This window comes from Chiloscyllium plagiosum, chromosome 39 (assembly GCF_004010195.1).
Source record: "Chiloscyllium plagiosum isolate BGI_BamShark_2017 chromosome 39, ASM401019v2, whole genome shotgun sequence".
NCBI classification, from domain to species: Eukaryota; Metazoa; Chordata; class Chondrichthyes; order Orectolobiformes; family Hemiscylliidae; genus Chiloscyllium; species Chiloscyllium plagiosum.
The window spans coordinates 23,955,832-23,971,198 of record NC_057748.1 but is presented as its reverse complement, the minus strand read 5'-3'; the positions used below and the strand labels follow the sequence as shown (position 1 = coordinate 23,971,198).

Here is a 15,367-nt window from a genome sequence, read left to right as displayed (position 1 = left end):
ATCCTGCAGAGTGTGAAAATAGATAAGTCCCCTGGACCGGATGGGATTTATCCTAGGATCCTCTGGGAAGCCAGGGAGGAGATTGCCGAGCCTTTGGCATTGATCTTTAAATCGTCATTGTCTACAGGAATAGTGCCAGAAGACTGGAGGATAGCAAATGTGGTTCCCCTGTTCAAGAAGGGGAGTAGAGACAACCCTGGGAATTATAGACCAGTGAGCCTTACTTAGTTGTTGGTAAAGTGTTGGAAAAGGTTATAAGAGACAGGATTTATAATCATCTAGAAAAGAATAATTTGATTAAGGATAGTCAGCAGGGTTTTGTGAAGGGTTGGTCATGCCTCACAAACCTTATTGAGTTCTTTGAGAAGGTGACCAAACAGGTAGATGAAAGTAAACCGGTTGATGTGGTCTATATGGATTTCAGCAAGGCGTTCGATAAGATTCCCCACAGTAGGTTATTGTACAAAATGCAGAGGAATGGGATTGTGAAAGCTATAGCAGTTTGGATCAGTAATTGGCTTGCTGAAAGAAGACAGAGGGTGGTGGTCGATGAGAAATGTTCATCCTGGAGGCCAGTTACTAGTGGTGTACCGCAAGGGTCGGTGTTGGGTCCACTGCTGTTCGTCATTTTTATAAACGACCTGGATAAGGGCGCAGAAGGGTGGGTTAGTAAATTTTCAGACGACACTAAGGTCGGTGGAGTTGTGGATAGTGAGGAAGGCTGTTGTAGGTTACAGAGAGGCATAGATAAGCTGCAGAGCTGGGCTGAGAGGTGGCAAATGGAGTTTAATGCTGACAACTGTGAGGTGATTCCCTTTGGTTGGAGTAACCGGAATGTAAAGTACTGCGCTAATGGTAAGATTCTTGGTAGTGTAGATGAGCAGAGAGATCTCGGTGTCCAGGTACACAGATCCTTGAAAGTTGCCACCCAGGTTGGCAGGGTTGTTAAGAAGGCACACGGTGTTTTAGCTTTTATTAATAGAGGGATCAACTTCCGGAACCATGAGGCTATGCTACAGCTGTACAAAACTCTGGTGCAGCCTCACTTGGAGTATTGTGTACAGTTCTGGTCACCGCACTATAAGAAAGATGTGGAAGCTTTGGAAAGGGTGCAGAGGAGATTTACTAGGATGTTGCCTGGTATGGAGGGAAGGTCTTACGAGGAAAGGCTGAGGGACTTGAGGCTGTTTTCGTTGGAGAGAAGAAGGTTGAGAGGTGACTTAATAGAGGCATATAAGATAATCAGAGGGTTAGATAGAGTAGACAGGGAGAGCCTTTTTCCAAATATGATGACGGCGAGCACAAAGGGGCATAGCTTTAAATTGAGGGGTTATAGATATAGGACAGATGTCAGAGGTAGTTTCTTTACTCAGTAGTAAGGGTATGGAATGCTTTGCCTGCAACGGTAGTAGATTCGCCAACTTTAAGTACATTTAAGTCATCATTGGACAAGCATATGGACGTACGTGGAATAGTGTAGGTTAGCTGGGCTTCAGATTGGTATGACAGGTCGGCGCAACATCGAGGGCCCAAGGGCCTGTACTGCACTGTAATGTTCTAAAAATAATGTTCCACTATCCGTCTACTCTGTCAATCAGCCATATTCATGATAAGAAATACCTTTAACATGTGAACCTTGCCCTTCACTCCCTTGGAGTGAGCAGATTCCTTATCTGTTCAGCCTTTCTTGATCAGGATAACCTTCCACTCCTGTTTGATCAGGATAACCTTCCACTCCTGTTTGATCAGGATAACCTTCCACTCCTGTTTGATCAGGATAATCTTCCACTCCTGTTTGATAAGGATAACCTTCCACTCCTGTTTGATCAGGATAACCTTCCACTCCTGTTTGATCGGGATAACCTTCCACTCCTGTTTGATTGGGATAACCTTCCACTCCTGTTTGAATGTTTTGAACCATATTGCTTTCATATTTATTATATGGAAACGAGAACATTTCTGTGATGTGTAATTCTTATTCAGTCTAATATATTAACCATTAGAGGGAAATGATCACTTTTGTCGAAATCTTCACGTTCAGTTATTACCAAAACTAAAAGAATTTGAATTTTTTTCTCAACCATCCTTCACTTCCAAGTGACGTTTTCATGAACTGCAGTTTAATTTCTATACAATCCTAGACTGAATCTGTGCACTAAATGCAACATTTCACTGTCCAGTTAAAACAAATTGAGACTTTTTATTTTTCTTCGATGTTAATATAACTAACAGTGAGAACCACTTTCTGTCTATTTTAATTGAAGATGTTCAGCAGAAACACAAGGAAACTCTCCGGGTACAAACTGAAACATTGAGAGTGAACACTATCCTAATAAAGGAGAAGGTGAAGGTTTTCCAGCTGATTGATCGATATGCTGAGCTAACGGTCATTTCTACTGTTCGAGATCGGACACTTGTAGAACACGAGCTACTGGCAAGAGGCCGAGACCATGAAGAGTGGAGAGAAAAGCATCTCCGTCATGAACTGGAAAAAATCAGAGCTGATCAATTGTTCTATAGCAGCTTTTCTCAGAGAAAATTTAACTCTGGGGGTTCAGCAGCAGTGAGTGGAGTCCCGGGAATTGGAAAAACAACAATGGTACAAAAGATTGTTTATGATTGGGCCATTGGAAAAATATACCCAGAATTTCAGTTTGTTTTCAGTTTTAAATTCCGGGATTTGAATGCTATCAACTGCAGAATAAACCTGAAGAGTCTGATACTAGATCTATATCCTTACTTTGGGAATGTTCTTGGAGAGCTCTGGAAGAACCCAGAGGGTTTGCTGTTTATATTTGATGGTTTGGATGAATTCAAGGACAGTATTGATTTTTCTGACAGTCGGAGAAATACAGAGCCTCCGCTGATGTGTATGGATCCTGATTGCTGGTGTGAAGTGTCTGATGTTGTGTATGGTTTAATCCAGCACAAGCTGCTCCCAGGATGTTCAGTGCTAGTGACCAGCCGTCCCATTGCATTGCATTTATTGGAAAAGGCTGAGATCAGTGTCTGGGCTGAAATCCTGGGATTTGTTGGTGATGACCGGAAGGAATATTTCAACAGGTTTTTTGAGGATCAGAAAGTGGCAGCAGCTGTTTTCAAATATGTGGAGGAGAATGAGATCCTTTACACCATGTGCTACAACCCTTCGTACTGCTGGATCCTCGGTCTGTCACTGGGTCCCTTTTTCACAGAAAAAGACATGAAACAGCAGCAGGTGCCCAAGACCATCACCCAACTCTATTCCTACTATATTTACAACATTCTGAAAAACCATAGCCGAGAGATTGAAGACCCCCATGATGTGTTGCTGAAGCTTGGTGAGATGGCCTTCACAGGAGTCTCTGAGAAGAAAATTGTGTTTCGGAATGGAGATTTGATCCAGTACAATCTGCAACCCTCCCAGTTCCTGTCTGGGTTCCTGATGGAACTTTTGGAGCGAGATGATTCTGTCCACAGTGTGTTTTACACGTTTCCACATCTCACCATCCAAGAGTTTGTAGCTGCACTCGCACAATTCCTGATCGCACATCCCAAAAACATCCAGAACCTCCTTCGTGAAGCCCATGGTAAGGAGGATGGGAGATTTGAAATATTTCTCCGTTTTGTAGCTGGTCTCTCTTCCCCACAGGCCGCACAGCCCCTGGTGAAGTTTCTCGGTCCATTTCTTCATCAAACAACCTGTCAAGTTATTGAATGGGTGAAGAAAACCGTTATCAACCTGGCTGGAAGTGTAATGGATCACAGTGGGAAAAGAAGCCTCCTGATGATGATGCATTGTCTGTTTGAATCTCAGAATACAGCACTGGCTCAGGCCACAGTGGGATCTGTGAAAATACTTAACTTTGATGGATTGCAACTGACCCCTATTGACTGTGTGGTCCTCTCTCATGTCATTGGGTTCTGTGATTCAATAAAAGAGCTCAGACTACGTGAATGCTATATTCATTGTGAAGGACTCCAGCGGCTGGCATCCGTTCTGCACAAATGCCACATCTTGAGGTACCGGCTTGTTCAATACTTTGATTGATGATAAACCACTTGCTATGTTGCCAAAAAAAGCACCTTTTTGAGCTCAAATGAAGGAGGCAGAGTCAGAAAAACTTTGGAAGATAAGACTAGTGTGAAATGCTGAGGTATAAAATAAGAATGATGCTTTTGCTGACCAGTTGTTGGTCTGCTTAGTGGATTCTTGTAGAACCTGACCATGGAAGTGAGATGAAAAGGAAAAATGTGGTATTTATTCACTAATCTAGAATATAGGTCCTCTCAGTATTTTAAACATCAATGGTGTGGAAAGTGTCATCGGAAATAATACTCTGGTTCCTTAAAAGAGATGGGACGTATTTGAAATTGAGATAATTACTTTAAATGACTTTTTTAAGTCTAATTATTTATGTGGATCACAGTTCAGTCAAAGAAGTAACCTGCTGTTTTAAAGACTCCAAATCACTAAATGTCCAACACATTGATAAGATCTTGCATGTAGGGTACAGTCTCTGAAAAAATTGCAATGATAAATAACAGAGGTTTTTAACGGTCCATTCCCACTGAGTTTATGCCTGGAGTAGACTCCGAGAAATTCCCTTGAAATATCAAGAACAGCTGCACCTGCTGTAAACATGCCTTGTATTGAATGACAAATGCAGTAAGAAACTCCCCTTCCCTATAAACCAAGACAATTGTGATATTTCAACAATATAATGACCGAGAATAAAATTTCTTCCTTACATAAAATTTCTTCCTTACATAAAATTCAGTGGACTGGATTTTATAGCAACAGCTAATGTAGTTTCATAGTGTTAGTCACCATGAAATAGTCGAATAGTATGGTGCTGGAAAAACACAGCCGGTCAGGCAGCATCCGAGGAGCAGGAGAGTCGATGTCTTGGGCATAAGCCCTTCTTCATCCACCCCAAAATAGTATAAAGATTAAAATGATGTGCAGTTATCAAGTAAAAGGAATTGCTGGTTTCTGATTTAATGTGTGGAAAATTGTGCCATTCCCTCAAATTCCCAGATTTCGAAAGATCCAAAATGAGAGAAATTTTTCAGAACTTGGCAGGGCCAGCCACTGAGCTTCTGGAGATTTAAATCTGATTATTGAGGAATGAGACCAATATGAAAGGAAAGAGTTGAATTATTGTTTACTGTTCTCTTCTGTCTGTAATAAGAGTGATTTTAGTTTATTTTCTTATCTCTTTTCCTTTTGGAATTAGGCCATGCTGTTTAATCTCAAAATCCATGTTTGTGAAGTTCAGTTTTTAAATGACTCTCAACAACTCTTGAGGATTAAGACCAAGAAACTGGTTTAATCCACGCAGGCTAGTGGGGATTAAATTATAGATGGAAATGTGTGAAGGGTCTGTTTCCACACTGTAAGTAATCTAATCTAATCTAATCTAATCTAATCTAAACTATTGAGGATTAAGACCAAGAAACTGGTTTAATCCACGCAGGCTAGTGGGGATTAAATTATAGATGGAAATGTGTTGCTGGAAAAGCGCAGCAGGTCAGGCAGCATCTAGGGAACAGGAGAATCGACGTTTCGGGCATTAGCCCTTCTTCAGGATTAAATTATAGCCAATGCATTGGCAAGTGGGCACACGTACAGACCCAAGGAAGCAGGAAGAGAAAAGCAGGAAAGAGAATTTAAAAATATGAATTACTCTTTTTTTTTCCAGCAAAGGAAAGGTATTAGCTTAAGTAATGTGAATTTGACTCCAATAAAATGAATGTTTGTAGTTAGCTTGCAGCAGCTCTGCTGGTGGATTACAGTTGAAATTACAGCAATAATGTTATTTTATGTGGCGTATTGGTTTACTTTGCAGGATTCTCACCAGAAATAAAACCTGAATAACTTTTCTCAGTTTCTCATGTATAAGTTTATTAAGTAAAACTCTATTAAAGTAAATAAAAGACTTACTTCCAGGGACTCAATTAAAAAAAAACTGCTGTTGGATAAAGGGAGAAAACATTATTGATCGAATATAATAGCCCTTCTCCATTGAGGTCACTGAGATGTTTTTATTTGCCGGTACATGCTGATCTTCTCTAGGTTCGCTTCCTTGCAGGAAGCACTGAGTGACTAGAAATTATGAAGTTCTCTAACTTATTGGTTAAAAGCAACACCTTCCAGTAAATAGTGACGACGAATAAACTGACTTTCCTCAAGCTTCAAGTATTTCCTACTGCTATGAGACACACCACTTCATCTTCAATAGATCTGAAGACTTGTGGCAGTATTGTTCACATTTACGAGCTGTTCACTGCCCAAAACCCAATCACACATTTGTTGGCAGACAGCTGGCTTTTGTCATCCACAGCTGGTCACATCTCCACAAACCAATCAGCAATTTTTGCAGACTAAATCTGATTTTGTGTACACACGGTGGTATCACCCTGTCTGCAGCCAGTCATGAGGTATGGTGGTTAAGTGGTTAAGATCTGTTGTCTCAGAGCAGCAGTGACCCAGGTTCAATTCCAGCCTTGGACGACTGTCTGTGTGGAGTTAGCACATTCTCCCCGTGTCTGCGTGGGTTTCCTCTGGGTGCTCCGATTTCGTCCCGCATTCAAAAGATGTGCTGGTCAGGTGTGTTGGCCATTCCAAATTGCCATTCCTGAAGAAGGGCTTATGCCCGAACCGTCGATTCTCCTGTTCCCTGGATGCTGCCTGACCTGCTGTGCTTTTCCAGCAACACATTTCCATTCCAAATTGCCCATAGCGTTAGATGTATTAGTCAGAGGGAAATGGGACTGGGTGGGTTACTCCTCGGGGAGTCAGTGTGGACTTGTTGGACAGAAGGGCCTGTTTCCACACTGTAGGGAATCTAATCTAATCTAATCTAATCTAATCCTCACTGATTGAACAAGGCAACAGTGTAAATGCCACTTAAACTGAGTGTTGGCAACTTATTTTAGTGTGGTGCAATACGTTCCAAAATTTTCAATTTTAACATTGTTCTTTTCCTATTTCAGTCCACAATCAAAAACTACTTCCTATTTCTCAGCCTCCTGATAAAAACTCAATTCATATTAATGCACATTTCTCTCTGTTTAGACTGCGCGGTAATGATCTGGAAGATTCCAGAGTGAGAATCGTGTGTACAGCTCTGAAGAATCCAGACTGTGAAATAGAGAGACTGGAGTAAGTACCTGAGTGAGAGACTATTTACAAAAACTGGATGTCTGACATTGTGTATTATCGTCATCATCAGGAATACTGCTAGCTGTAATATACATTATGGGTAACTGTATTAGTAGAGACAGTGATATCAGGTAGAGGAAATGGACATGGGGAAGAATGTAAAAAAAGAGAACATTGCATTTGTTGGTGGTTATAGGAACACGTGATATTCCAGAATAGACCACACTGTTGTTATATCTGCATCAAAATACAGTTGCAGACGACTGTGAAGTGTTAACAAGGTGAATCTCTGGCTCACTGTCAATTTTATCATGTTTCAGTAATTGGTTTCTATCCCTGAGATCTTGTTTTCTTGTGCTATTATCTTCATCTTGCTTCATTAACGACCGAACCTGCTCCTCCAGTGCCCCTCTCATCTATTCCTCACCCACTCCTGCTCACATATCCTAGAGTAGTCCAGCATCCCTGGTGCATTTTTAAAAAAAAAGTTATTATGCATCCAGAAAAACAGTATCAGTCCAGAACTGCCCTTCATGGAGCCTGACATTTATCATAGACATAGCTGAAATGGGGAAATTCGGCATCCTGCTCTACAGTTAGGCGACTGGAGGTCCTACTGAATCATGTTATCCTGAAGGGGGCCCTTTTCTTCTGCCAGAACTGACAGAGTAGGCCACAACACCAGACCCTGTGAGCCTGGTCTGAGGATGCCACCTGGAACAGTATGGTCTCAGCCGCCTGGAAGAAAGCCCTGCACTGTAGGAGGAAGGAAAATGATTTTCTCTAAACCACCCACAGTAAATTACAGAATCTACTCTCTGCTACCTCATGCTCACTCTGTCTCTGCTGCTGCATGTACCTCACACCCGTCCTGGTACATACTGTTCCATCTTCCCTTACTCACCCAATTCTCCCCCTCCCCACATGGTCTCTGTGCTGACTACTCAGAAGGCCACACCACATTTTTCCCACCATCGCTAGCTGTAACAGCTGTATCACCCACTATCATTTCCCTTAATCTATCCCTTTTCCTATTTCAGCAGAAAATTGCCCACAATAAGGCAGAGAGAGTCAAGACAGATGGTGGGCTGCCCAATGTTCAGCTCCTTCTCCCTTATGAGGAGAGGATCCTGACTGACCACCCCAAGCGGCTGTCTGACAGTGTCCCAGCTCCTGGACTGGTATCAGAGGCTGCCCTTGATTCTCCTATGACTGTGTACAGTTGGCGCAAACATTTCCTTGCTTTACTTCTGCTCTAAACAACAGGGCTGTCAGTAGTATTGTAAGCTTGGTATCTTTGCTTAAAGGGGGAAAGTGCTTAAAGGCAAGGCAAAGCAAAGATGCTGTGAGCATCTGGACAGCACGCAGTCACTGAGCCCAAGAGGTAAGCTGGTCTGATCCATCAGCTTGGTCTGTGTCACTGAGCACAAAATGTCTTTACAGCAGCATTGTAATGCAGTGCTGACTTTGTCCATTTGAAGTGCACCCAGCTCCAGCTGCACAAAAACCACATTAGGGAACTGAAGCTGGATGAGTTTTGGATCATTCGGGAGATGGGGGGATTATTAAGAGAAGTTGGGAGGTAGTCACACCTCAGGTACAAGAAAAAGGCAGATGGGTTACTGTCAGAAGACAGAAAGGGACCTGGCAGACAGTGTAGGGAACCCCTGTAGCCATTCCCTTCAATAACAAGTCGGATATTGTTGGGGAGGATGACTTACCGGGGTAAACCATGGGATACAGGTCTCTGGCACGGTGTCTGTCCCTGTTGCTCAGACGGGAAGGTGGAAGAAGAGTAGAGCATTAGTCATTGGGGACTCCTAGTTAGGGGGACAGACAGGAGGTTCTGTAGGAATCAGAGAGACTCACAGTTGGTGGGCTGCCTCCCATGTGCTGGGGGAGGGGGAGCATCCCCAAGTCGTGGTCTACATAGATAGGAAAAGGGATGGGCATTTAAGGCAGAAATTCATAGAGCGAGGGTGGAGGTTTAGAGCTAGAACAAAGAGTTGTTATCTCTGGTTTGTTGCCCTTGCCATGTGCCAGCAAGGCCAGGAATAGGGACAAAGAGGAGTTGAACACGGCCACAGGGATGGTGCAGGAGACTGTATTTTGGATACCTGGATAATTGGGGCTCATTCTGGGGCAGCTGGGACCTCTACAAACAGGATGGTCTACACCTGAACCGGAGGGATACCAATATCCTTTGTGGAAATTTGCTAATGCCCTTTGAGAGGGTTTAAGCTAATTCAGCCGTGGGATGGGAACCTAAATTGTAGCTCCAGTGTCCAGGAGATTGAGAGTAGTGTGGTCACAAAAATGGTTTCAAGGTCACAAGTTTGCACCGACGAGCAGGAAGGTGATTTGCAGTATATCTATTTCAACGCCAGGAGCATCCGGAATAAGGTGGGTGAACTTGCAGCATAGCTTGGTACCTGGGGCTTCGATGTTGTGCCATTTCAGAGACATGGATAGAACAGAGATTGGAATGGCTGTTGCAGGTTCTGGGGTTTAGATGTTTCAGTAAGAACAAAGAAGATGGGGAGGTGAGGCATGTTAGACAAGGACAGTATTATGGTTGCAGAAAGGATGTTTGAGGACTCATCTACTGAGGTGGTATGGGCTGAGGTTCGATACAGGAAAGGAGAGGTCACCTTGTTGGGAGTTTTCTATTGGCCTCCGAATAGTTCAAGATGTAGAGGAAAGGAAATCAAAGATGATTCTGGATAGGAGTGAGAGTAACAGGGTAGTCATTATGGCATATTTAGTTTTCCAAATATTGGCAAGAAATACTATACCTTGAGTAGTTCACATGAGTCAGTTTTTCTCCAATGTGTGAAGGAGGGTTCCCTGACTCAGTATGAAGATAGGCCAACAAAAGGTGAGGCTACATTGGATTTAGTACTGGGGAATGAACCTGGCCAGGTGTCAGACTTAGATGAACACTTTAGTGATAATGACCACAATTAAGTTATGTTTACTTTAGCGATGGAAAGGGATAGGTAATACCACAAGAGTTTTAACAGGGAGGGAAAGGCAATTATGATGCGATTAGGCAAGATTTAGGACACGTAGGATGGGGAAGGAAAGTGTGGGGAATGGGAGAGTTGAAATGTGGAGCTTATTCAAGGACCAGCTACTGCATGTCCTTGATAATTATGTACCTGTCAGACAGGGAGGAAGTGGTCGAGTGAAGGAGCCATGATTTACTAAATAACTTGAATCTGTTATCAAGAGGAGGAAGAAAGCTTATGTTAGGATGAGACGTGAAGGCTCAGTTAGGGCACTTGACAGTTACAAGCTTACCAGGAAAGACCTAAAGAGAGAACTAAGAAGAGCCAGGAGGAGACATGAGAAGTTGTTGGCAGATAGGATCAAGGAAACCTATAAAGCTTTCTCTAGGTATATTCGGAATAAAAGAATGACAAGAGTAAGATTAGGGCCAATCAAGGACAGTAGTGGGAAGTTGTACATGGAGTCCGAGGAGATAGGAGAACTAAATGAATATTTTTTTGTTGGTTTTCATACTGGAAAAAGACAATATTGTTGAGGAGAATACTGAGGTACAGGCTACTAGACTAGATGGGATTGAGGTTCACAAGGAGGTGTTAGCAATTCTGGAAAATATGAAAATAGATAAGTCCCCTGGGCCATACAGGATTTATCTTAGGATTCTCTGGGAAGCCAGGGAGGAGATTGCAGAGCCTTTGGCTTTGATCTTTGTCATCATTGTCTACAGTAATAGTGCCAGAAGACTGGAGGATAGCAAATGCTGTCCCCTTGTTCAAGAAGGGGAGTAGTGACACTCCTGGTAATTATAAACCAATGAGCCTTACTTCAGTTGTGGGTAAAGTGTTGGAAAATGCTATAAGAGGTAGAGTTTATAATCATCTAGAGAGGAATAAGTTGATTAGGGATAGTCAACACGATTTTGTGAAGGTTAGGTTGTGCCTTACGTACCTTATTGAGTTCGTTGAGATGGTGACTAACAAGGTGGATGAGGATAAAGTAGTTAGTGTGATGTGTATGGATTTCAGTAAGGCATTTGAAAAGGTTCACCATGGTAGGGTATTGCACAAAGTACAGAGGCATGGGATTGAGGGTGGTTTTGCGGTTTGGATCAGAAATTGGTGAGCTGAAAGAAGACAGAGGGTGATGGTTGATGGGAATGGGTTAGTGAATTTGTGGATGACACTGAGATCAGTGGAGTTGTGGACAGTGCGGAAGGATGTTGCAGGTTACAAGGAGACATAATGCTGGGTTGAGAGGTGGCAAATGAAGTTTAATGTGGAAAAGCGTCAGGTGATTCACTTTGGAAGGAGCAACAGGAATAAAGAGTACAGTGCTAATGGTAAGATTCTTGGTAGTGTAGATGAGCAGAGAGGTTTCTGTGTCCATGTGCATAGATCCCTGAAAGTTGCCACCCAGGTTGATAGGGTTGTTAAGAAGTCATACTTTTTGCTTTTATTGGGAGAGGGATTGAGTTTCGGAGCCATGAGGTCACATTGCAGCTGTACAAAACTTTGGTTCAGCCGCACTTGTAGTATTGCGTACAGTTCTGGTCACCATATTATGGAAGGATGTGGAAGCTTTGGAAAGGGTTCAGAGGCGATCTACTCGGATGTTGCCTGGTATGGAGGGAAGGTCTTGTGAGGAAAAGCTGAGGAACATGAGGCTGTTTTCGTTAGAGAGAAGAAGGCTGAGAGGTGACTTAATTAAGACATATAAGATAATCAGAGGGTTAGATAAGGTGGACAGTGAGAGCCATTTTTCCTGGGATTGTGATGGCTAGCATGAGGGGAAGTAGCTTTAAATTAAGGGGTGATAGATATAGGAGAGATGTCAGAGGTAGTTCCTTTACTTAGAGAGTAGTAGAGACGTGGAATGCTCTGCCTACAACAGTAGTAGACTTGCCAACTTTACGGGCATTTAAATGATCATTGGATAAACATATGGATGAAAATGGAATAGTGTAGGATAGATAGGCTTCAGATTGGTTCCACAGTTTGGTGCAACATTGAGGGCCGAAGGGCCTACTGCCCTGCACTGTTCTATGATGGTCTCTGGTGCACCACATCCTTGTGCAGTCCAGGCCATTAGAAAAGCTTTTGTACCTTAGCCTGAGTCTTCCGTACACCGAGATGACCTGCTACAGGTAATTCATGTACGACCCAGAACACTTCCTGTCTTTATGCTACCGGCAAAACAATCTGGTGTACTTCTGCCCATTTCTCCTCTGCACTAACCTGCCGTGGTCTCCATTTTCATCTTTGGATTCTATCTTTAAGATAATGACCCTCAGGAGTATCCTCTGCCTCCTTTTCTGAGTATGCATCAACATGTTTCTCTTTTATTGTCTCGTCTTTCTGTTGCAAGTCCCTTAGCCTTTCAGGACTACACACTTCTGTCTGACCCTCTGACTGTACAGGTTCTTCCTGCACCATTACATTAAACAGGGGGTCCACTAACTGAACCTCAACTCCTTCATCTGTCTCTTTAGTTTTTGTCTTGTGCTGTGACTTTGACAGTGGGATCTGGTTACTAGCAGTCTGGGAAAATATCTGGGTTTTTTTAAACTCCTCAGTTCCCATGTCTTCTTTGGGCTTTTCTGCAACAAGGGGTGCTGCTCCTACCTTGGATGCTGCTAAATCATTCCCAAGAACTGAATTCCTGGAACTGACACTCTTGTCAATTACTCCTATGGATACTTCCCCAGTCTTGGGTTGGCACTGCAACCTGATCTTACATAGGGGAATGTTGTATTTCTGTCCATCTATCCCACAAATTACACTCTCTTGGCTAACACGGCAGACGGTGTGCAAATACGTTCATTGGGTTTTGAGAAGATTTGTAGCTCAGGTTGAGGTTCTGGATGTAGGTTTGCTCACTGAGCTGGAAAGTTTGTTTTCAGACGTTTCATCACCATACTAGGTAACATCATCAGTGAGCCTCCAGATGAAGCATAGGTGGTATGGCCTGCTTTCTATTTGTGTTTAGGTTTCCTTGGGTTGGTGACATCATTTCTTGTGGTAACATCATTCCATGTTCTTTTTCTCAGGAGGTGGTAAATGGGATCCAAGTCAATGTGTTTGTTGATAGCATTCTGGTTGGAATGCCATGCTCCTAGGAATTCTCGTGTGTGTCTCTCTGTTTGGCTTGTCCTCGGATGGATGTGTTGTCCCAGCCGAAGGGTGTCCTTCCTCATCCATGTGTAAGGATACTAGTGAGAGGTGGGGGTGGAGGGAGGGTGGGGGTTCATGTCTTTTTGTGGCCAGTTGATGTTCATGAATACTGGTGGCTAGTTTTCTGCCTGTTTGTCCAATGTAGTGTTTGTTACAGTTCTTGCATGGTATTTTGTAAATGACATTAGTGTTAAGTGTCTGTATCTGGTCTCTCAAGTTCATTAGCTGTTGTTTTAGTGTGTTGATGAGTTTGTGGGCTACCATGATGCCAAGTGGCCTTTAATGTAGGGGAGGGTGGCAAGGGTTTCTGGATGTGTTTTGTCTGCTTGTTAGGGTTTGTTGCTGAGAAATCAGTGGACTGTGTTCATTGGTACCCGTTCTTTTTGAACACTGTATAGGTGATTTTCCTCTGCTTTGCATAGTTCCTCTGTGCTGCAGTGTGTTGTTGAAATAATGTTTTAATACAACTCCATTTGTGGGTGTTGGGATGATTGCTTCTGTAGTCCAGTATTTGGTCCATGTGTGTTGTTTTCCTGTAGATGCTGGTTTGAAGCTCCCCATTGGCTTTTTGCTCTACTGTGACATCTAGGAATGGCAGTTTGTAGTTTTTTTCCTCTTCTTTAGTGAATGTTATGCCAGTAAGGGTATAATTGATGTTCTTGAAGGTTTCCTCTAATTTGTTTTGTTTAATGATGACAAAGGATTCATCCACATAGCGAACCCAAAGTTGGGGTTGGATGGTTGGCAGATCTGTTTGTTTGAGTCTTTGCAATACTGTCTTTGCTAAGAACTCTGATATTGGAGATCCCATGGATGTTCTGTTGGTTTGTCTGTAGGTTTTAATGTTAAAGGTGAAGTGGGTGGTAAGGCATAGGTCTACTGTCCTTTCCACGATGAAGTTGGTGGTGTTTGGTGCATGTGTCTTTGGTACTTCCAATAGCATAGTCAGTGTTCCTTGGCCACGTTGATGTTGGTAGATGTGAACAGGGCTGTTACATCAAAGGAGACCATTGTTTCACCCTTTTCGATCTTGGTGCCTTTGGTCTTCAGGAATTCTTGGATGGAGTGGCGTGAGTCGTCTTCTCAGTGTTTAGTCTTTGGTGTAGCTCCTTGGCCAATGTGTGCAGGAGGGTTTCCTGACACAATATGTAGACAGGCCAACAAGAGGTGAGGCCATACTGGATTTGGTTCTGGGTAACGAACCAGGCCAGGTGTTAGAATTAGAGGTAGGTGAGCACTTTGGGGATAGTGACCACAATTCGGTGACTTTTACTCTAGTGATGGAGAGGGATAAGTGTGCACTACAGGGCAAGAGTTATAGATGGGGGCAGGGAAATTATGATGCTGTGAGGCATGACTTAGGATGTGTGGCCTGGAAAAGTAGGCTTCAAGGCAAGGGCGTAATTGATATGTGGAACTTGTTCAAGGAGCAACTATATAGTGTTCTTGATAAGTATGTGCCCATCAGGCAGGGAGGAAAGGGTCGTGTGAGGGAGCCATGGTTTAATAAGGAATTGGAATCCCTTGTTAAATGGAAGAGGGCGGCCTATGTAAAGATGAGGCGTGAAGGTTCAATTGGGGCGATTGAGAGTTATAAGGTAGCCAGGAAGGACCTGAAGAGAGAGCTAAGAGCAGCAAGGAGGGGACATGAAAGGTCCTTAGTTGGTAGGATTAGGGAAAACCCTAAGGCTTTCTATAGGTATGTCAGGAATAAAAGAATGACTAGGGTAGGAATAGGTCCAGTCAAGGATAGTAGTGGGAAGTTGCGTGTAGAGGCTGAAGAGATTGGGGAGACACTGAATGAATACCTTCCGTCAGTAATCACTCAGGAACAGGACATTGTTGCCGATGTAAGTACTGAGTCACAATTAAGTAGAATGGACGGCTTTGAGGTATGTAGAGAAGAGGTGTTGGAAATTCTGGAAAGGGTGAAAATAGATAAGTCCCCTGGGCCTGATGGCATTTATCCTAGGATTCTCTGGGAAGCAAGGGAGGAGATCGCAGAGCCATTGGCCTTGATTTTTATGTCCTCTTTATCTAC

At 43.1% G+C, this 15,367-nt stretch overlaps 1 protein-coding gene across 2 annotated transcripts in view; it reads left to right on the top strand.

The window, feature by feature from the left end:
• LOC122542350 (NACHT, LRR and PYD domains-containing protein 3-like) overlaps positions 1–15,367 on the top strand; it is an 83,085-nt gene that overhangs the window by 15,401 nt on the left and 52,317 nt on the right. For both annotated transcript variants that reach the window (XM_043680040.1, XM_043680041.1), the window contains 2 exons: positions 2,265–4,002; positions 7,061–7,147. In XM_043680040.1, the coding sequence (XP_043535975.1) occupies positions 2,265–4,002; positions 7,061–7,147 (1,825 nt within the window). The remainder of the gene's footprint in view (positions 1–2,264; positions 4,003–7,060; positions 7,148–15,367) is intronic.